Below are 21,436 nucleotides of genomic sequence, written 5' to 3' on the forward strand. Positions count from 1 at the left end.
CTCATTTATGACCCTCTTCATCCACTCAAATTTTTTTTAGACTTCTCTCAACCCTTGATTACACAGGTGGCCTTAAGTGGTACCATACCAAAGGTCTTGAAGTCAAGATAAGCTACACCCATCAGTTTTTCCACTGTAATGTTTTTATGGTAATCCAATCAAAGAAATGAATTTGATTTGATTTTTCACTTGACATGCCATTAGCCTTCCCCTCAATATTTACTATCCCTTTATCTGCCACTGACATTACAGTGAGACGCCAGTTTCCAGGGTCATTTTTCTACATGTCCTTTCTTAGACAGGATCACTGCAATACTCTCCTGGTGTTGAGGTATTTTTATTGTGGCAAGAAATCTGCTAAACACCTTTCCAGAGGATCCATCAGTATAAATGCTATGTTTTGCGCATTCTAAAGTTAATCATCAGGACTCTATGTTCTCATTTCAGCCTCAGTGTTATCTTCACTACACTCAACCTCCTCAATGTTGCTGCTAGTCTTAACCATGCAAGCGTCTTAAAAAACTCAGAACTTTTGTCTATCATTTATTTTCTGTTCCATCCTTTGGTAGCTTGACCATGTTAACATCCTGTAAACAACACTATATGACATAACACCACTCACTTCCTTATTTTAAAAATACAACTCAGTTTTTTTTAAACAAAGGGTGCAGGTGGATTAAAAAAATAAAACTTGTGAAAAAAAGCATTATATTTACTAAAACATGACAAAAAATGTTACAATACTGCAACAAATTTCAAATTACCTCAGGAGCAAAGTAAGAAGGACGAAGCTTGGAGATCAGAGACAACTTCTGTCCCACAGTCTTAGCCTTATTGAGAGACAGCATAGCCTTCCTCATCTTCCTGCTGTGCCGAATGGGGACATCAGACATGAACTCCACACCACCAGCTACTACAGTGTCACACTGACCAGAAGCAATGAGACCAACAGCTGTGAAATGGAAAAAGGAAAAAAGACTGAAAGCAGCTAATATTTCATGACTGATAACATTTAAAAAGTGAACTATCCTGGAAATCAGCATAGCAGTTCAAAAAAATTGCATTATGGGTTACTGTATTTTAGCTCAGTAGTGTCAGTGTTAAGGTGGCGGTAGTGGTGTTGCGGTAGCGCTGTCGCCTCACAGTAAGGCGTTGTCCCATTCGATTCTCAGCTAGAGCGTCTTCTGTCTGGAGACATGCGTGAATGGGCGTACCGTCGTTGAAGGTTGTGTGTCAGGGCTGGCAACTCGGCACGTAAAAATCTACTGCCAGTCATTAGTGGACTGGAGTTTTGCAGTGGCGACCCCTAACCGGGAAAAGTCGAAAGACACAAGTGTCAGTGTTAAGGTGGCAATATGTGAAGATTCATACGATAACCAGATTACCACGACCAATATAAACCATGAGGAAAAAAATGTAAACCACTTGATACAAAATGCAAGATTCAAAATAGGCCAAGGATATGTACTTAGCATACAGTTAGATCTTTTCATTCATGTCCATGCAATATTACTGGCTGGCCTTTGGGTGGTCTGTTCGATCCAAGACCGCAAACTAGAGCTCCAGCCATGAGCTACTCTTTCCCGTTCCACAATGCACCTGTTCTTACTAGCTAATACCAGTGTGTGGTGCCTATAATCTAGCCATAAAAAGAAATCACCTTCAGCATTCTTATACTGACCAACAGACAGATGAAAGGTAGTCCTAGCAGACAGTCAGGAATGAAAGGATCTAATGTTATGGTAAGAACATAACTATCCTATCCCTATTCACTCCATCCAACCAATCTGACTAATGGGTCAGAATCCCCAGCTACTGAAACGCTTGGGTAGCATTAATGACAAGTGGCCCTTAAGACTACAGGCTCCAAACTGCAGCTTTATACCTAAAGATCAAATCCAATCTGTAATGCTTTGAGAAGGTATGCAATGTAGACCAAGTTGCTAAGAACATAAGTCACCAATACAAGAATTTCTAAACAAGGATGTAGAAGTAGCCACTGACAAAGTAGAATGAGCTTCAAGTTTGCAAGGTAATTGCCTACAACGATTACAACAAAGAAAATACAGTTGGACAGTCACATAGACAAGATTATTCTGGATACATTCCTACCCAGTTTGTCAGTTGGAAAATAAATTAACTATTTAAGAATCTTTACTGAAGGACTCTGTACAGTGCAAAGAGAAACAGAATTGCCTGTGAACATTCAAAGTATACTTCCCCCTTGTTGCTATTACTAGGAAAGTGCATGAAAAGACGAACTGTTTGATTCAGGTTAAATTTAAACCGCACTTTTGGGAGGAAAGATGATTAGTTCAAAGGGAATCTCTATCCTTAAAAAATAACTAAATAAGTACGGCCGAGAAGGTGAAAGGACATTGTGTATAGAGATTTAACGTCATAAGGTTGAAGTGCACATCTGACGCCCAGATGTGCGAAAGTATGATAGCAAATGTTCGTATGAATCCAAGAGCCAGCAAGAGGAAAAATCCAAATGAGACAACCACTTTATTCGAGTTGAGTGCTTTCCTCTCCACTAAAGAGACTTCATCAGAACAATGTGAACACAACACCCAGCCTTTTATATACCCTCCCCAATCAACCAATCAGAACTTTAATGAGAATCAATTAAAAGCAAAAAATCCACATTGGCAATAAAACAAGTACAGCTGTGTACCTACCATAAATGTAGATGTTAGAGTGTATTCACTGTTGCAGTCATTACACTTGGGTTATCCTGCTGGCAGGCTACCCGCAGTCGGCCTGAATTCCAAAGTCCTGGTCCGGCGTCGGTTGCTGTCACCTCTTCCCTGACGTCAGTGCGCCAGGAATATATAAGATGCAGCCGACGCCATTTTCCTCAGTATTTCTTGCCCCAGATGTCAGGTGCCCCCAAGAATGTAGGCAATGCATATTGTTTATAAAAACATACACTAAAATAAAACAATACCTTCATCTACAAGCAAATACACCACATAGGTTGTATAGGATACAGAAGTACTGATAAGTCCCAGCAAAGAAAGGGGGATGGAGGGAGGGTAACCTGGACTGCAACAGTGAATACACTCGAACATCTACATTTATGGTAGGTACACAACTGTACTATGTTCATAGTGTTTCACTGTTGCAGTCATTACACTTGGGTTGAATCCCAAAGCTGAGGTAGGGTGGCTGGGTCTAAATAGGATTTGGAGTGGCTAAGAGGCCCTGCAGAACTGCAGTAGCAAAGCCTGCTCTGGATTTAGAGTAGAGTAAAGAGGTTAAGTGATGATGCTTGGCAAAAGTGTGCACTGAACTCCAAGTTGCAGCCTCCAAAATTTCCTTGGTTGGTACTCCTCTGAGAAAGGCTGCTGAAGTGGCTGCTGCCCTGGTAGAATGTGGCCTAATATTCTTAGGCACTGACTTGCCATGCTGTGCATAGCAGAAACAAATGCAGTGTCCTATCCATTTTGAAATAGTCTGCTTTGAAATAGTATTTCCTTGTTATCCTGCAGCATATGCTACAAACAGTTGCTCAGTTTTTCTGAAATCTTTTGTTTTGTCCAAGCAGAAACGTAGCTGCCTGTGCATGTCCAAAGAGTGCAGAAGTCTTTCCCCTTTATTCTGGGGATTTGGATAAAATGTTGGCAAATGAATAGTTTGGTTAAGAGCCACACTGGATATTACCTTTGGCATAAATGTTGGGTTTGTCCTTAGAGAAACCCTGTCTGGATGAAAAATGATAAAAGGTTCCACTGCCATTAATGCCTGTAACTCTGAGACTCTTCTTGCTGAAGTTATTGCTAGGAGCAGAGCAGTTTTCCATGATAAGAATTTTATATCAGCTGTATTGGCTGGCTCAAAAGGACGCAGTGTGAGCTTTTCCAAGACAAAGTTGAGGTCCCATGTAGGTATCGGTGCTCTCCTTGGGGGTCTTATGTTTTTTGCCCCGCTGAGGTACTGTCTTAGCAGTAGATGTGAGAAAATAAGAGGTTCCGTATTGTAATGAGCTGAAATGGCAGAGGCATGGATCTTAATTGATGAGAAGGATAAGCCTTTGTCCAGCATCTCAGTTAGATATTGTAAAATCTGAGGAATATTTGGAACAAGTGGTTCAATTCCTTGTGCCTGGTTCCAAGCACAGACTCTCTTCCATTTTTCTGCATAAGATTTCCTGGTGCTGGGCCTCCTGGCTTCCAAAATGACATCCATAACGGCTTTAGAGAGAGGTGTGTTCTGAGTGGCTACATTATTTGCCATGCAGCTAGATTTAAGGTTCTGAGTTGGCTGTGCAGGATCCGATTGTTTTGCCGAGTCAGAAGATAAGGAATTTGTGATAAAGTCCAGGCAAGGCCTTGAGACAAGCTCTTTAGGATTGGGTACCAGTGCTGGTGTGGCCGGTCTGGGGCAATCAGAATCATTTTTGGCTTCTCTTTTGTCTGACTTTTAGGAGTACCTTGGGTAGGAAAAGCAGTGGTGGAAAGGCATAAACTGTTAGGGTTTTCCAACTGAATGACAGAGCACCCACTTTCCATGCTTGAGAGTGATAAGTCCTTGTGCAGAAACTCTGTAGTTGGCAGTTGTGAGGGGAGGCAAAGAGATCCATGTCTGGGCATCCCCATTTCCTTATGCTGAAGACCTGTGGATCTAGTTTCCACTCGTGAGGGTCCATGAGGTTTCTGCTTAGTTAGTCTGCCAGAGTATTTTTCTTTCCTGGCAGGAATTGTGCCTGCAGATGTACTTGATAGGTCAATGCTGTGTTCCACAAAGTCATGGCTTGCCTGCAGAGGGGGTAGGAGTGTGTGCCCCCTTGCTTGTTTATGTACCACGTAACTGCAGTATTGTCTGTCTTTAGCAATAGTTGTCCTGGATGTAGCAGATCCTTGAAGGCTGTCAGGGCATTCTGTACAGCTATCATCTCTTTTTGACTGATATGAAGATGCATTTGGTTCGTGGGCCACATGCCCTGAATACATTTTCCTGCCATGTGTGCCCCCCAGGCATAATCCGATGCATACTGTTGTTAGTGTCTGTCTGGCTGTGGGTAAAGTGAAATGCTGTCCCTTGTTGTGGTGACAGGCCAATGCCCACCATCAAAACTCCTGTTGAAGGCAGGGAATAAGAGTTATTATTGTTTCCAGGCTGTGGCAATGTTGAGTCCAAACACTTTTTAGGTACCATTGTTGCTTCCTCATATGCAGTCTTGCATATGGAATTAGCAGAATGCAGGATGCCATGAAGCCCAAAGCCTGCAGAATTTTTCTTGCAGGTAGCTGGGTCTTTGATGCCATCATTTGAAAGTAATGAGTCAGTTGCCTTTGCTTGCCTGGCGTGAGATAAGCCATCTGGGCAGTTGTATTTAAGCTTGCACCCAGGAATATTATTCTCTTGAGAGGGCACTAGTTTTGATTTCTTTTCGTTTACTGCATACCCTAGGCAAATTATTAATCTTTTTACAAACGCCAGATGCTTTAGTAGAATGTCCTTGCTCTCTGCTTGAATAAGGAAGTCATCCAAGTAGGGATATATTTGAATTCCTTTTTGTCTGCAAAATGCAATTACTGGTGCCAGGCATTTTGTAAAGACCCTGGGTGCAGTAGACAAGCCAAAAGGCAGTGCAGAGAATTGGTAATGCACTGAGCCAGCTATGAATCTGCGGTATCTTCTGCAAGATTGTCTGATTGGGACATGCAGGTATGCCTCTGAGGTCCAAAGTAACTAGCCAAGCCTTCTTGCCCAGCATGGGTAGAAGTTGCTGCAGTGTCAACATTTTGAATTTTGGAACGTCCAGGAAAGTATTTAGAATAGAAAGGTCCAGTATTGCTCCCCATGCTTTGTCCTTTCTGGGTACCAAGAAAAGTCTTTAGTAAAATCCTTGCCCCTGCTCTTGCTGTGGTACTTTTTGAATAGCCCTCATGTCCATGAGAGCAGTAATTTGTTTTTGTGCGTCTGCTCATTGATTGTATGGCAGGTCTGGCATACCTTTTGACCTTGGTAGGGTATGAAAGTGGAACCTGTAACCCTGAGAAACAATATTTCGAACCCATTTGTCCTGGGTGATCATGTGCCAGTTTTGTGAGAAAAATGCTAGTTTTCCCCCTAAGGGCACTGCCAAAAGGTAACTGCTTGGTATTTGTAGAGGAAAGTCATTGGGACTGTTTCCTATAAGGTTGTGATTTATCTTCTCCACCTTTGGGGGCTGAAGCGCCCCACTGTTTAGGTCTGTATGAGCCTTGGGGATGAGATCTACCTCTTGGGCGTCTGTATCTGCCTCTTTGTGGCCTGTCTGACACTGGAAAGGACCAATTCTTAGAAGGCCAGTTCCTGCTAAATCTAGGTGGCTGAACCTGTAAGAAATCCTTTACTGTCTGCATAGATTTTGCTTTATCCTCCATTTTCTTTAACACCTCGTCTGCCTTAACACCAAACAAAGTATCATGCTGTAATGGAGCATCCAATAATTTTGCTTTAGCATGATCAGGTAAACTCTGTTCTTTTAACCAAGCATGCCTTCGAATGACAGAACCAACTGTGGCTCTGCAAGAAGCCTCTAATAAATCAAAACCACACTGCAAAGTACGCTTTCACACTTGTTCAGCTGCATGCAATAAATCCTGCATTTCCTTGTTCTCAGGACATTCAGGGCTTGTAAGCATTTTCTGTTTTAGCAAAGACATTAGGTATTGTTGATATTTAAGCATGCGAAACTGGCAGTTAAGCCCTTACAGCTAAAGTAGCAGAGGTGTAAACTTTCTTCGCCCATCTGTCCAGTGCTCTAGAATCCCTATCAGAGTGAACATGTTTTTTTGCAGTGGAAGCCTTGACCCTTTTGGGACTCTGAGATATTGTTTCAGGATCAGCAGCAGGGTTTTTATAAAGAAATTCATGAGAATCTGGAACCCTGTAGTACCTATATGGCTTAACTGGTGCAGGAGGTAAAGAATCAGGAATCAAACTGGATTCAGAAAAAACATCATCATCAACAATATCTAGTACAGGGGGAATAGCAAGAGGCCTATGCTGAGGCAATAAAAGAAAGTCTCTGAGCCTTTTCTTGGATTCTGAATAATCCTGGCTCTCCCAATGGAAATGCTCCCTCATGGTGTGCAGGGTTCCCCCAAAAAGAGTAGTCCTCAGGAGGAGAGGTTGAAGGGATAGATTCTTCAGCATCAGAGTCCTCATAGGGAGGAAGAGAATATCCCTGTTCTGAAGAGGAATCAGAAGAAATAGAAAACTTGTCAGAGGAGTCATAGTCAAGTGTCTTGCCTAGGCCTTTTATCAGGAGGGGGATGGGAACCCCTGATCAAAGTAATTAGGTCCTCAGCCATTTTGAGCATCTGTTTCTTTGGCATGGATGACTGTCCAGGAGAATGCTGTACTTGTTTCTTTGTCTTTAAAGGTGTTTTAGACTTTGCCTTAGCTGCTGAAGTGGTCTTGATAGTAAGCTGTGTAGGTCTGAAAACACCCTCAGAAGCCGATGCCTGCTCAGCGGCTCCGGACCCATCTGAGGGAATTGTTTCCGTAGGCCCAATATCTTGAGTTTCCAGAGGCCTAGCTGTCTCCACGTGGGAGTCGGAGGTGGCCTGTGGCTCTGAGGTAGTGGGTGTCAGGGTCTGCAAAAGCTCCTCACTGAAAACCGGCGAACCGGGGACTGGCGTAGAAGAGGCTTCGTCGGTTTTGGACCTCGGATGCCTGTCTTTCTTTGTCCTTGTGCTTTTTATGAACTCCGGTCGTCGGTTGTTCTGACGGCATTATATAGTTAAACCTTCGGCCAAAGTAATGTATAGCAAAATCGAACACACGCTTAATAGTGCATTGGTTGAATCTAGCACAAAACCGACAACTAGCAACATCGTGGTCACAGCCTAGGCAAGGAATACAGCAAAAATGAAAATCCTTATGAGGTATTTGCTTCCCACAGGAAATACAACTGTTAACTTTTACTGACATCGGTCTGAAGCAAGAAAAAGCTTCCCCAACGGGGTACTTAGCTTTATTGAAGACTTCGGATTTGAAATTCAATTTCGAAAATCTCAGGAGTCGGCCGACCAGCACTTGCGAACTGCTTTTGCTCCGGGCACCGTGAGGCAAGAAAGACTGAAGAAAACAGCGTCGGCTGCATCTTATATACCCCTGGCGCACTGACGTCAGGGAAGAGGCGACATCAACAGACGCCGGACCAGGACTTTGGAATTCAGGCCGACTGCGGGTAGCCTGCCAGCAGGATAACCCAAGTGTAATGACTGCAACAGTGAATCACGATGAACATCACCTGAATACCCTGAAGCTTCAGGTGAGCCGCTACAACTGCCATTACCTTGTTGAACACCCTGGGGGCTGCAGTGAGACCAAAGGATGGGGCTCTGAACTGAAAGTGACTGGCTCCCAGCCAGAAGCGCAGAAACCTCCTGGAGCTTCTGTGTATTTTGATGTGGTAGTAAGCATCCTGAAGGTCTAATGAGCACATCCAGTCACACTCTCGGAGATAAGGTAGAATGGACTGTAGGGTGACCATCCGGAATTTCTGTTTTGCTGCAGACAGGTTTAGTGTTGACAGGTCTAGAATGGGCCTGAGGTCCCCCGTCTTTTTTGGCACTGAAAAAAACCTTGAGTAGACACCTAATCCGGACTGATCTGGGTCTTTTCGATGGCTCATTTGAGAAGCAGCTTTGAAACCTCTAGAGCTGCGGCCTCTTTGTGAGCGGATGGAACATCCGGGAGGTGTTTTGTAATATTTGTAGGGGCAACAAAAGGAATAGAGTAACCTCTGGATGTTATCTGAAGAACCCAGCGATCTGTCATAATGGACTCCCATGCCGCTGGGTGTAAGGACAATCATTCCCCAACTGCCTCCAGAGTAGGACAGTCGGGCAACCCCTCAAGGCTGCTGACCGGGTCTATCAGAGAAGGGTTCCCTAGACCCGAAATTCCTGGGACCCCCTCTACCTCTGGGTCGGCGTCGATCCTGTCTCCCCTCTGGGTGAATAGCTGTCCTGAGAATCCCGGGAAAACTGAGATTTTCGGAACCACATCTTCTTCTGCCCTCCGATTCCCAGAGAAGGGCTGCTGAGGGTTATAGAAGCGGACTCCGACGGCAAAGTCTTCTGGTCCTTGTCGCTCTGGACAAGTGTGTCACGTACTGTCTTCCCAAAGAGGGAAGAAACATCGTAGGGAGCGTTGATAAACGACGCCTTGAAAGGGTCCGTGAACTGACCCAATCTGAGCCAGGCATGACGCCTCATGACTATGCCTGTCCCAGCCGCTCTAGCTGCTCCTTCTCTGGCATGGAAAAGTAGCCGCATACATGTATTTGAGAATGACTTCAGAGTAGACATTTTCGCTGAGAACAGCTGTCTGTCCTGCGTCGATAAAGACACTGGGGGTAACTCAGCGAATTCCGAAGCAAGGTTTCGTGAATCACATGTGCCAAATAATTCAGTGCACGGATAGAAAAAAAAGTCGCTGAGGAGTATACGCGCTTCCCAAACCTATCCACTGACCTGGACTCCTTGTCTGGAGGGTGGACTAAAAAACTCTGTGCTAGTTCCTTCTTTGTGGCCGCTGCGACCAACATAGCATCAATTGGGGCTCCTTTCGACCAGGGTTGTCTATCAGGAGGAGGAGATAAAACCTTGTCAGGGCGTTTGGGGATGGGCTCTATGGTGTCGGGCTCCTTCCATGCCCTCGTGGTGATGAGGTCCACCAAGGGGTCTGCTGGTGGCGACACCCAGGAAGTAGATGGGCCCGTGCCAAAGGCCTCCAGGAACACTGACTCATCCCCAGAAGGTTTTGGGGCTGACCAACCTCCCCTCTGGCGGAGGATCTCCATAATTTCTCAGAAGGAGACGTCTTCAGGAGGTGACCTGTGGGAACCTTCTCCTTCATAAAAGTCAGTGTCAGTGGTGAGGGACTCGGGGGGAGTCCAAGTGCCTCCTTTTGCACTTGCGCTTATGATGACCCTCTTCAGTGGGACTTTCAGAAGGGGATCCGCGAGCCACAGGGGTTTCCTCAAGGAAAATGACCTGGGGATCCTCTGGCATGTGCTGTCCCTGAGAGAGGATGAAGGGAGTAGTCGCCAAATCCAGGGGGGCCTGGGTGGTATCCGAAGGGATGGCTGGGGTCTCAATCCCTGTGAGAGAGCCCACTCTACCACTTCGAAGGCCGAGGGAGAAGTCGTCCCCAGATCCGAAGTGGGGACTGGATCCGAAAATAGGGTAGCCTGAGGTCCGAGGGAGAGGATCGGGTCCGAAAGGGTCGGAGCCGAATAATCCATTCCCCCGGGTCAGACTCCCTGTCCGCAGCTCCGAGAGTCACTCGGATCCGAACAAGTCAGATCTGCAGAACTCAAGGTAACAGCCGGAGTCGAGCTTGGAGAAACCGTCGGCGCCGAGCTACCAGCCACGAAAAACCTCAGATCCAAGAGCTCCGGAGCAGAAGCATGGATCGGGGAAGGAGAGATGGGGCAGAAAAGAGGCATAGAGGTCGCCCCTCCATTGGGAGAGGGACCTGGCAAGACTCCCATCTGAATTTGGGTCTGAATAAATCTCTGCATCATCCAGTCCATATCCATGTCCGATAGGCTTCGAGTTGACCTCAGAGGCCACTGACTCTGATCTGGCTGGTCTGCGCAGTGGGGTGGAGGGCCTCAGGTCCGAATGTTCCAACGGCTCCGGTGAGAAACGAGGAGACTAGAGCCGAGGAGAAACAGGCCTCATGGTCTTAGATGGGGGGCTGAGAAAGAGCTCCCTGTCTGGGGATCTCTTACAATGCCTGTCCTTTTTCTCCCTTTCTTCTCTGCACCTTTCATTTTCCTTCTCTTTTTCTTTTTCCTTATCTTTGTCAGACTCGCTGACTGAAGATCTGTCCTTTGAAGACCCATCGCCAGACGAAAAGGGAGGTTGAGTCCCTGTCTGGGGTGGTACACTAGCGACAGAGGCAGAGGCAGATTCCAACATGGCAACAGGGAGAAGGCCTTTGGTAACTAGCTTGGCCTTACGATCCCTAAGGGCCCTAGGGTTGAAACCTGAACAGACAGCACATGGAGTGGATAAATGGGCCACTCCTAAGCATATCACACACAGAGTGTGACCATCAGCAGGGGAAAGCTTGTGGCCACACACTGTACATTTTTTGAACACAGGCTTTGGCTGGTCAGCCATAGTCCTGCACTCCAAGGTATAAGCAATACCTTTCCACAGACCACACACACACACACACACACACACACACACACACACACACACACACACACACACACACACACACACACACACACACACACACACACACACACACACACACACACAGGTAGGGGAAGGGCAGGCCTAACTACTACTCTAATACAAAAAATGTTTTAAATTTTTTTTTTTTACACCAATGACCAAACGCGATACTACAGAGGGAGAGGAAGGGAAATCCTAGTCAATCACACCTAGATATCAGCAAAAAGTTTCTACTTACTATCCCTGAGCTCAGAGCAAAGGAGACCACGATGCACACTACTGGCGCGGCAAACGAGAACTGAGGGAAGATAGGAGATGGTAGGGCATTATGGGTAAGGGGAGGAGCTCGGAGCAGATGCTAGAAAAAAGTTACTGGCTCAGATCAGATACGGATCCGATTACCCACAGGTTGTGGATAAAATTAAGTTAACTACTTCAGATCAATATTTAAAATATTTGATTGGTACTTATACACTACAGGATGTTAACCTTCTCTGAGTGCAGAGATGTAAAAAAACAGAGGGAGTATGTACCTGACTGAAGACACTGCAGCAGCAGCAAAGGATTTTGATTGGAAGCTAGATCTTGCCCAGAGTTTGTTTCTGACCAAAGACTAACAGTTAAGAGGTGCACTGCTGATGGGATAAAAAATACTTTTAAGCCATTGGATTGGCTGCAACACAGTATATATGTTTTTACCCAGCACTTGCCATGTATGATCTGAAGAAGGCTTAAGAAGCCGAAAGCGCTCATCTCAGCTGGGAATTTCATGTGCTTTTAACATTTTTATTGTTTTTCTTCAAATAGAGAGTTTTTATTGCTGTAACAGTGCAAGTTCGTGGTGGTGTACCTTGAAGACTTTCCTACTTTGTTGTGCCGCTTAGCGAAACTTTTGGCAGTTGGGGTCGATTGATTTTGTTGAGATCCTGAAAGAGGCTTTTAAATCTCCTTGGCCAAATCTCTTTAGAAGCATTTAACATGTAGCAGGTAGTTCAGCACCTTAACAAGCTGAGGTTGATTAATGTACACCTGATTCCTGAATCTGTCCAATGCCCAAAATTCCCTATTTTCTTCTTGGTAGCCACAGACACCACCACAGAATGCAGGACAACATCCTTGTTCCAAAAAGTTAAGTCTTTTGGTGATACTGGGATCTTGTCAGGCTTGCAGGGAACTGGCGAGGCCACGTCCAGATCCCTTCCATGCTTATTATAAGATAAGATCTACTAACTAATCAACAGGAGGGACCACCCAAGAAGTACAAGGGTCAGCACAAAAAAACTCAAAATATACAGACTCCTCTTAGGAAGGGGGTTAGGGGATCACGTCTTTTCTGTATAAATGTTGCAAAACCTTTCTGAACAGGACATCCTCAAGAGTGAATCAAAGGCAACCCTTCCCCTTCAATTAAGTCAGTATCTTTGGTAAGGGACTCCTGTGGGAAGTCAATGTACCTACTTTTGTACCTGTGACCCTAATTAACCTCCCTGGTGGGATGTTACAGAGAGAACCTGGAAGCTGATGGAAGATCCTCAAGAAGGAAAAGCTCAAGGCTTTTGGAAACTGGCTGCCCCAACAGGAGAAAATGAGACAGATCAGGAAATGGGAAAATCCTGTGGGGGAAGTGATACAGCAGAACCAGAAAGGGATGTATGCTGTCTAAAGAGAGACACCTCTTTCTCAAAAGCAGACCCAGAAAAGTAAATAGAGACCCTTCCAGCAGGGGCCATAGCTCCTAAAGAAGACTGGTTTTAAGTAGCCTTAAGAAAAGGCAGAAATCTGAGCCAAACTGTAACGTCAAAGCCCCAAAAGAGATGAACAGCTGTGAAGGTCTCGGTGCCAAAGTATTTTCCCCAGTTTTAACACCAACAACTCAGCTCAAAGATTCTGTAGGATTAGAGGCACTCTGAGCCAAATGGACAAGAGAAACAGCCAGTCATAGTAGTTCATGTCTTAGGATCAGACAAGGACATAACCTGGGGGGGGTGGGGGGTGGAGTTCTCAGATCCAAAAGTCCACAGTCAGCAGAATGGAGGGATGGGACTGGAGTTTTTCCAGTATTTTTCCTTTTCTCTTTTTCCTCAGCTTTCTTGTAGCTAGCAGCATGATCAGACAGTTTTGCCAGAGAAGCAGAGAAGTGAGCCAGGGACATTATCCCACAGACAGGGAGAAGCCCCTTAAGAACAAACTTATTTCTTCTCTCGACAATAACAGTATGTCTAAAAGCATCACAAATGCTGCCCTGTTCACCCAGGTGTGCAGCCCCCAAGCAGCACACTTAATCTGGTATGTGCATCGGAATTCGGTAGCAAGCCATATACTTTTTTAAAACCCAAGACCAAGGAGCCTGAAGATAAACTCCACACCATAGAAAAGAGGAAAAAAGTGATGAATATATTTTAAAAAAAAACTTTTCCTCTGGGAAAAAAAAATAGCCTGAGCACAAAGGATCACATCTGTTTCAATCGAAAAGCAAATGAGATCTGAAGATATCTTTCTCCTTACAGGGGATTATGGGTATGGCCAATTGGTAGAGCCTGATCCAAAGCTTGAAAGTAACTGAAGCTGGATCAGCCTCTGATCCAAAAACCAATCTGTTGATGAACACATGGGATAGACATCAGATCAAGGAGTACATTTGGCAAATCTTATGGATATAAACTATTTTGCATACTTAGCCCACATGAACATAAAATGGAAAACCATAATCAACAACTTCTGTGCGATGACTGTGAAAAACATCTTACCTGTGGTCATTGCCTGATTTGAAGAGATGCAGGCCATAGTAACTGTATGTGCTGGGGTCTTATCAGAAAAACCTGCTCCAAGTGCAGCCTAAATAAACAAAACCTGCAATTAAAAATCAGTATCTGACAATACCAATGCATCTAAATTACTATTAAAAGCATCTACTAAACTTAAAAAAAAAACACTCCTAATCTCTACTATATATGAAAAGCAAAGACTTCAGATGCCACCAATTGAAAAAAAATTTTTAATTTAAGTTACTGTAACCTAGAAATGAAAGACGTGGTGTCCCGGTTTCCATACAGATGTCTTGTTTTGCTGACATGTACATGACAAAATACATTAAAACAAACATGTACAAGTAATAGTTCAACAGAATACTGTTTTAAGAAATACATTTTAAAGCATTACAGTACGTGAACTTTATATACGGACACACAATACCCTGGTTAATAACTGCACTTTTCTATCACACGGTCTAATCAGATTTTCAACACAAGAATCAAGCTAAAGCTTCTTGTTTTACTTTGGTAATTTTAGGATGCACACTGGGCAAACAGCTTACTTTCACAGGCATGACTACTTGTGTGTACAGATCTAGTGAAGGATGCAGAAAGTACAGTTGTGTAATTTAAGTTACCATTTCATTAAATGTTTGAATGATCACTGATGCAGTATCCTAAACAATATGGGTTATTTCCGGTCAATGCTATAACAGCCGGTCAGCTCCCAAGGCTTCAGGGCACCTTCCACGCGCCCAAACTTTTAGTCAACTCTTGCTGAGCAGACTAAAGACAGGTTTAGATGCCAAGCTTTTTAGTGCTTTTATGCCAACAGAGAGGGATGCTAGGTTCTGAGAGGACATTGTTAGGAAAACCAAAGTTGTCTACACCCTGGTATAAAAAAAAATGCAAGAAAAAAAAAAAGGAGGATTACTTCCAAGATGGCTGGACTCTGACAGATAGCTTAATCCCAGGTCTGAGTGTGAAAAAAGAAACAGAGAAAAAGCTAGTAATTATGCCAGTTTTAGTAAAATTCAGTTACTGGCTATTTAGCACACTGCGCAGATGTCAGCAAAGAAAACAATGACTGGGAGGGATTCCCCAGTTCAGCAAAAAGCAGTTCAAGCTCCAGATCTGGTACAAGAGATGGCTTCCGGTAATTCAGAGGGAAAAAAATCAAATGCACTCAGAGCTGATTAAAATAAATGAAATATTGAAGGAGTACAGCAACACAAACAAAAGGCTGGAAAAAATGAAAGCTTTAAACAGCTTTTCAGACAAACTTAAATCTGCAAAATCAGAGGTTGAAATGAAAAGGCTGGCTGTGTAACAGACGCCCAAGAAGAGCCATTTATAAAAAAATGGTAGAGTTAGGAGCTATGCACAGAAAACCAGAGATTTTCTGCTGCACCAAAAAAACTGGAAGGAATACTGTATAAACTTTTTGAAAGCACAAATAAGCAACTGGACTGGTATTCCATTACAAGGTTTTTTAATTGAAGGGAAACATTGTGTGTACTTTCCATATCTGGCCATGAAAAATGCAGCCAAGACCAGTATTAAAAAATTGCAATCTTACCAGCAGAAACAGCTGAACCTGACAAAACTGTGACAGGAGGACAAAATATTAAAACTGGAGACAGCAGAGTGTTTGTAGAAAATGTCAATTTCACTGTACACCAGGCAGAAGTGAAGCAATTTTATCCCAGTAATCAGGGAATATCTGGATGCAAGTGTGAGATTTAAGCTGCCTTTAGAACATTTCTTCAATGGAGGATCAAACATATTTTCTGATGCAGAACAGGCTAATGAGGAAATACAAATGTCTGTCTAAAAAAAGTGAGACAAACTAGAAGGGTACTCTGCTTCTCATTTTTCTGATAAAGCTCAAAGAGATTTCACCAGCAAAACCTTTTCCAATGTTCCATAAGAAAATGCTTGAGAGAGAGAAAAGCGAGCACAGAAGTTGAGAGAATCAGGAGTACCTTGGGTTGAACCAGAGTTTGGGGTTGGGAGATGGAGATCAAGAGGAAGATGGCAAACACTGAAACTACTGAATAAATGACAGACTATAAAACGTCATTTACATTTATGAAATATGGCTTTAAAAGGAAAACTGGCTGAGAAACACAACTTTTGTTGACTTTGTTAAACGTGTGTATTTACTGAACATTTGCCCTGCTTCATGTCATTAATGTTTGGATGAACACTAAAGAATAAAAAGTAACCAAATAAAACATTTTTTGTTATTAATATTTGTATAAACACTTTTCATGATATCAACTGCATGTTATATAGTAAAGATTTGTGCAGTACAAAGGAGTACTTAAAAAGCATACTTGAGTTAATATGCTGTAAACTTGGGCTGTTTTTCGGTGGGGGATAGGTTGTAAAAGTGCACAATTATAATATGTAGAGTCGAGAGGTTTTATCTTACTTTTGCATGGATGAATGTCAGGATAAAATTCCCATGGCTTAATTTACAAACAAGTTTTCTGTTTAAGCATGTGGGCTTTAAAAATAAAGTACAGTTGTGTACACTTACCATAAATGTAGATGTTGGAGTGTATTCACTGTTGCAGTCATTACATTAGGGTAATCTGCCGGCAGGTTGCCCTCAGTCGGCCTGAATTCCAAAGTCTTGGGTCCTGCTTCAGTTGCTGTCTTCTCTTCCATGACATCAGGTCGTCAGAGGTATAAAACATGCAGCCGGTGCCATTTTCTTTAGTTTTTCTTGCCCCCGAAGTCAGGTGCCCCCAAAAAGGTAGCAAAAAAAAAAAAAAAAATTATATATATATATATATATATATATATATATATATATATATATATATATATACATACATATATATATATATATATATATACATACACACACACACACACACACACACACACACACACACACACACACACCAATATAAAACTTTACCTTCATCTACAAGCAAATACACCACATAGGTTGTAGAAGATAAAGAAGGAAAGATAAACTCCAGAATGACAGGGGGATGGTGGGAGGGTAACCTGGACTGCAACAGTGAATACACTCGAACATCTACATTTATGGTAAGTGTACACAACTGTACTATGTTCTTCGTGTTTCACTGTTGCAGTCATTAGATTTGCGTAGAATCCCAAAGCTATGGTTGGGGGCTGGAGCTAAACAGCATTAGGTGCGGCTATAAGGCCCTGCAGCGGCAAAGCCTGCCCTGGACTTAGAGCAGAGAGGCAAATGATAATGCTTTGTAAAGGTATGAACAGAACTCCAAGTAGCAGCCTCTAGAATGTCTTTGGTTGTTACTCCTCTGAGAAAGGCTGCTGAAGTAGCAGCAGCTCTGGTGGAATGAGACCTAATGCCCTTGGGCACATGTTTACCATGGTGTAGGTAGCAGAAACGGATGCATTGGCTTATCCACTTTGAAATTGGATGCTTTGAAATAGCCTTTCCTTCTGATCCTGCAGCATATGACACTAGTAATTGCTCAGTTTTTCTTAGAGCTTTAGTCCTGCTTAAGTAGAATCTTAGCTGTCTGTGTACGTCCAAGGAATGCAGAATTCTCTCCCCCTTGTTCTGCGGATTTGAATAAAAGGTTGGTAGAGGAATTGTTTGGTTAAGAGCCACACTGGAAACCACCTTAGGCATAAAAGTAGGATTTGTCCTCAGAGACACCCTTGTCTGGGTAAAATATGATAAAAGGCTCTACAGCCATGAGGGACTGTAGCTCTGAAACTCTTCTTGCTGAAGTAATTGCTAGTAGCAGAGCTGTTTTCCATAAGATCTTTATATCAGTGGTAGCAGCTGGTTCAAATGGAGGCAGGGTGAGCTTTTCCAACACATAATTGATGTCCCATGCAGGTAATGGTGATCTTCTAGGAGGCCTTAAATTTTTTGGCCCCTCTAAGACACTGCTTTAGTAAAGGATGAGAAAAGATTGGTGGCTCTGTATTGTAATGAGCAGAAATGGCAGAGGCATGGATTTTAATTGATTACAAAGATAGGCCTTTGTCAAGCATCTCAGTTAAGTATTGTAGTATTTCAGGAATATTTGGTTCTGCTGTATCAGTTCCTTGTGCTTGATTCCAAGCACAAAATCTCTTCCATTTGTCAGCATAAGATTTTCTAGTACTAGGCCTTCTGGCTTCCAAAATGACATCCATCACAGCTTTACTGAGAGGTGGTGTTTGTATAACTACATGATCAGCCATGCTGCCAGGTTCAGTGTCTGTAGTTGACTGTGCAGGATCGGATTGTTTTGCTGGGACAGTAGATGAGGTCTTTGAGGTAAGGTCCAAGCTGGGTATTGAGACAAATTCCTTAGGACTGGGTACCAGTACTGGCGGGGCCAGTCCGGGGCAATTAGTATCATCTTTGGCTTCGCTTGGCTAACGTTTAGGAGGACCTTGGGGAGAAGAGGCAGAGGAGGAAAGGCGTAAACTGATAGGTTTTTCCAACTGAAGGATAGGGCGTCCACTTTCCATGCTTGTCTGTGATAAGTCCTTGTGCAGAATCTTTTCAACTGATAATTTTGAGGAGAGGCAAATAGATCTATGTCTGGGCTCCCCCATTTCTCTGTTATCATGCTGAAGACTTGTGGATTTAGTTTCCACTCGTGGGAATCCTTAAGGTTTCTGCTTAAATCGTCTGCCAGTGTACTTTGTTTTCCTGGCAGGAATTGAGCTTGAAGATGTATTTGGTAGGTCAAAGCCGTGTCCCACAGTGCTATGGCTAATCTGCAAATGGGCTATGAGTGTGTGCCCCCTTGCTTGTTTATATACCACATGACTGTGGTGTTGTCCGTCTATCAGTAGTTGTCCTGGATGAATTAAGTCCTTGAAGGCTGTTAGGGCATTTTGAACAGCTAGCATCTCTTCCTGGTTGATATATAGATGCATTTGTTTTGGGGTCCATATGCCCTGAATGCATCTTCCTGCCATGTGGGCCCCCCAGGCTTAATCCGAGGCGTCTGTTAAGGTTTGGCTGGCAGAGGGGGAAGAGTGAAGGCCCATCCCAAGTTTTGGTGACATGCCTTTGCCCACCATAGAAACTCCTGTTGTAGGCAGGGAATGAGAGGAATCATTGCTTCCAGACTGTGAGAATGCTGACTCCACAAACTTTTCAGGTACCATTGAAGTTTCCTCATATGCAGTCTTGCATATGGAATCAGTAGGATGCAGCATGCCATGAAGCCCAGAGCCTGCAGAATTTGTCTTGCCGATAACTGGGTTTTTGCTGCCATCAGTTTGAAGTACGTAGTCAGTTGCCTTTGCTCGTCTGGCATGAGGTAAGCCATCTGGGCAGTTGTATTCAAGCTTGCACCCAGGAATGTTATCTTTTGAGAGGGTACCAGTTGTGACTTCTTTTCGTTTATTATGTACCCTAGGCATGTTAGAAACCTTTTCACAAACACCAGGTGTCGAGGAAGAATGTCCTTGTTCTCTGCTTGAATGAGGCAGTCGTCTAAGTAAGGATATAGTTGTATTCTTCTTTGTCTGCAAAATGCAATGGCACTTTGTAAAGACCCTGGGCACAGTAGATAAGCCAAAGGGCAGAGCAGAGCATTGGTAATGCATTAAGCCAGCCTTGAATCTGATGCATCTTCTGCACGATTGTCTTATTGGGACATGCAGGTATGCCTCTTTTAGGTCTAATTTCACCAGCCAAGCATGCTTGCCCAGCATGGGCAGAAGCTGCTGCAAAGTCAGCATTTTGAATTTTGGAATATACAGGTATGTGTTCAAAATAGATAAATCCAGTATTGGCCGCCAGTCCTTGTCCTTTTTGGGTACCAAGAACAGTCTAGTACAAACCTTGTCCTTTTTCCTGTTCTGGTACTGGCTGAATGGCCCCCATATCCATGAGGGACGTAACCTGTTTTTGTGCCTCTGCCCCTTGATTTTTTGGCAGATCTAGCCAACCATCTGCCATTGGCAGAGTGTGGAAATGGAATCTGTATCCCTGTGATACTATGCTTAGTACCCACTTGTCCTGGGTTATTAACTGCCAACTTTGAGCAAAAGTGCCAACTTTCCCCCTATGGGTGCTGCCAAAAGATAAGTGCTTGGTGTGGGCAGAGGGAAGTCATTGGGATTGTTTTCTGTAGGTTTGCGCTTTATCTCCTCCAGATTTAGAGGTTGAAGCACTCCATTGCTTTGACCTGTATGAATCTTGCACCTGGTATCTGGAACCCTTAGGGCGTCTGGATTTGCCCCTTTGAGCTCTGTCTGACACAGGAAAGGACCAATTTTTTGTAGGCCAGTGTCTACTGAATCTTGGTGGCAGTACTTGTAAGAAGTCTTTAACAGTTTGACTTAGCTTTGTCTTCCATTTTCTTTAAAACCTCTTCTGCCTTAATACCAAGCAGAGAATTATGCTGTAAAGGTGTATCTAGCAATTTAGCTTTAACATGATCAGGCAAATTTTGTTCCTTTAACCAGGCATGCCTCAATCACAGATCCAGTAACTGCGGCCTGCAGGAGGCCTCTAAGGAATCAAAACCACACTGCAAAGTATGCTTTCCAACTTGTTCAGCTGCATGCAATAATTCCTGCAATTCTTTATTTTCTGCACATTCTGAAATCAACATCATTTTTCTGTTTGAGCAATCCCATAACATGTTGTTGGTACTTTAGCATATGAAATTGACAGTTTATGGCCCTGATTGCCAAGGTTGCAGATGTATAAACCTTTTTACCCCATCTGTCTATTGCCCTTGAATCTCTGTCAGAGGGGGGTAGGAATTTTTGCTGTTGAGGCCTTAACTCCCTTTGGACCCTGTGAAACAGTTTCATGATCAGCAGCATGGTTTCTAAATAAAAATTTATGAGAGTCAGGGACCCTGCAATAGCTGTCAGGCTTACTGGGAGCCGGAGGTAAGGAATCAGGGGTCAAGCTTGACTCTGAAAACACATCATCCACAATGTCTAAAACAGGGGGAATGGCTAAAGGCTTGTGCTGAGGGAGAAGGAAATCCCTGAGCCTTTTTTTTGATTCTGAGAAGTCTTGACTCTCTCAGTGAAAATGCTCCCTCAAAGTATGCAAGGTTTCTACAAACGAATAATCCTCAGGAGGAGATGCAGATGGAATAGACTCCTCAGCATCAGAATCCTCATAGGGAGGTATAGATAATTCCTGATCGGAAGAGGAATCAGAAGAAATAGAAACCTGATCAGAAGATTCATAATCAGTGTCTTGCCTAGGCCTCTTATCTGGAGGGGGATAGGTACCCCTGATCAAGGTAATAAGGTCTTCAGCCATTTTGATCATCTGCTTTTTAGGCATAGAGGCCTGTGCACGTGGCTCATGAGTCGTTTTTTTTTTGTTTTAGAAGTTACTTTCGTCTTTGGTTTTGCAGCTGTCGTAGGTTTGATATAAAAATGTTGAGGTCTGAATGCACCCTCAGAAGCCAGTGCCTGCTCAGCGGCTCCGGACCCATCAGAGGGAGATGCATCCATCGGTCCAATACCTTGGGTATCTTGCGGCATGCC

At 43.7% G+C, this 21,436-nt stretch overlaps 1 protein-coding gene across 4 annotated transcripts in view; it reads right to left on the bottom strand.

Annotated features, from left to right (window-relative positions):
- The window catches only part of HADHB (hydroxyacyl-CoA dehydrogenase trifunctional multienzyme complex subunit beta), a 1,343,347-nt gene that overhangs the window by 920,584 nt on the left and 401,327 nt on the right, over nt 1-21,436 (bottom strand). For all 4 annotated transcript variants that reach the window (XM_044061616.1, XM_044061615.1, XM_044061614.1 and 1 more), the window contains exons 7-8: nt 13,949-14,036; nt 765-952 (exon numbers count right to left, since the gene is read on the bottom strand). In XM_044061616.1, coding sequence (XP_043917551.1) covers nt 765-952; nt 13,949-14,036 — 276 coding nt within the window. The remainder of the gene's footprint in view (nt 1-764; nt 953-13,948; nt 14,037-21,436) is intronic.

Source organism: Protopterus annectens, chromosome 2.part0 (assembly GCF_019279795.1).
Source record: "Protopterus annectens isolate FY-2018-M chromosome 2.part0, PAN1.0, whole genome shotgun sequence".
NCBI classification, from domain to species: domain Eukaryota; kingdom Metazoa; phylum Chordata; order Ceratodontiformes; family Protopteridae; genus Protopterus; species Protopterus annectens.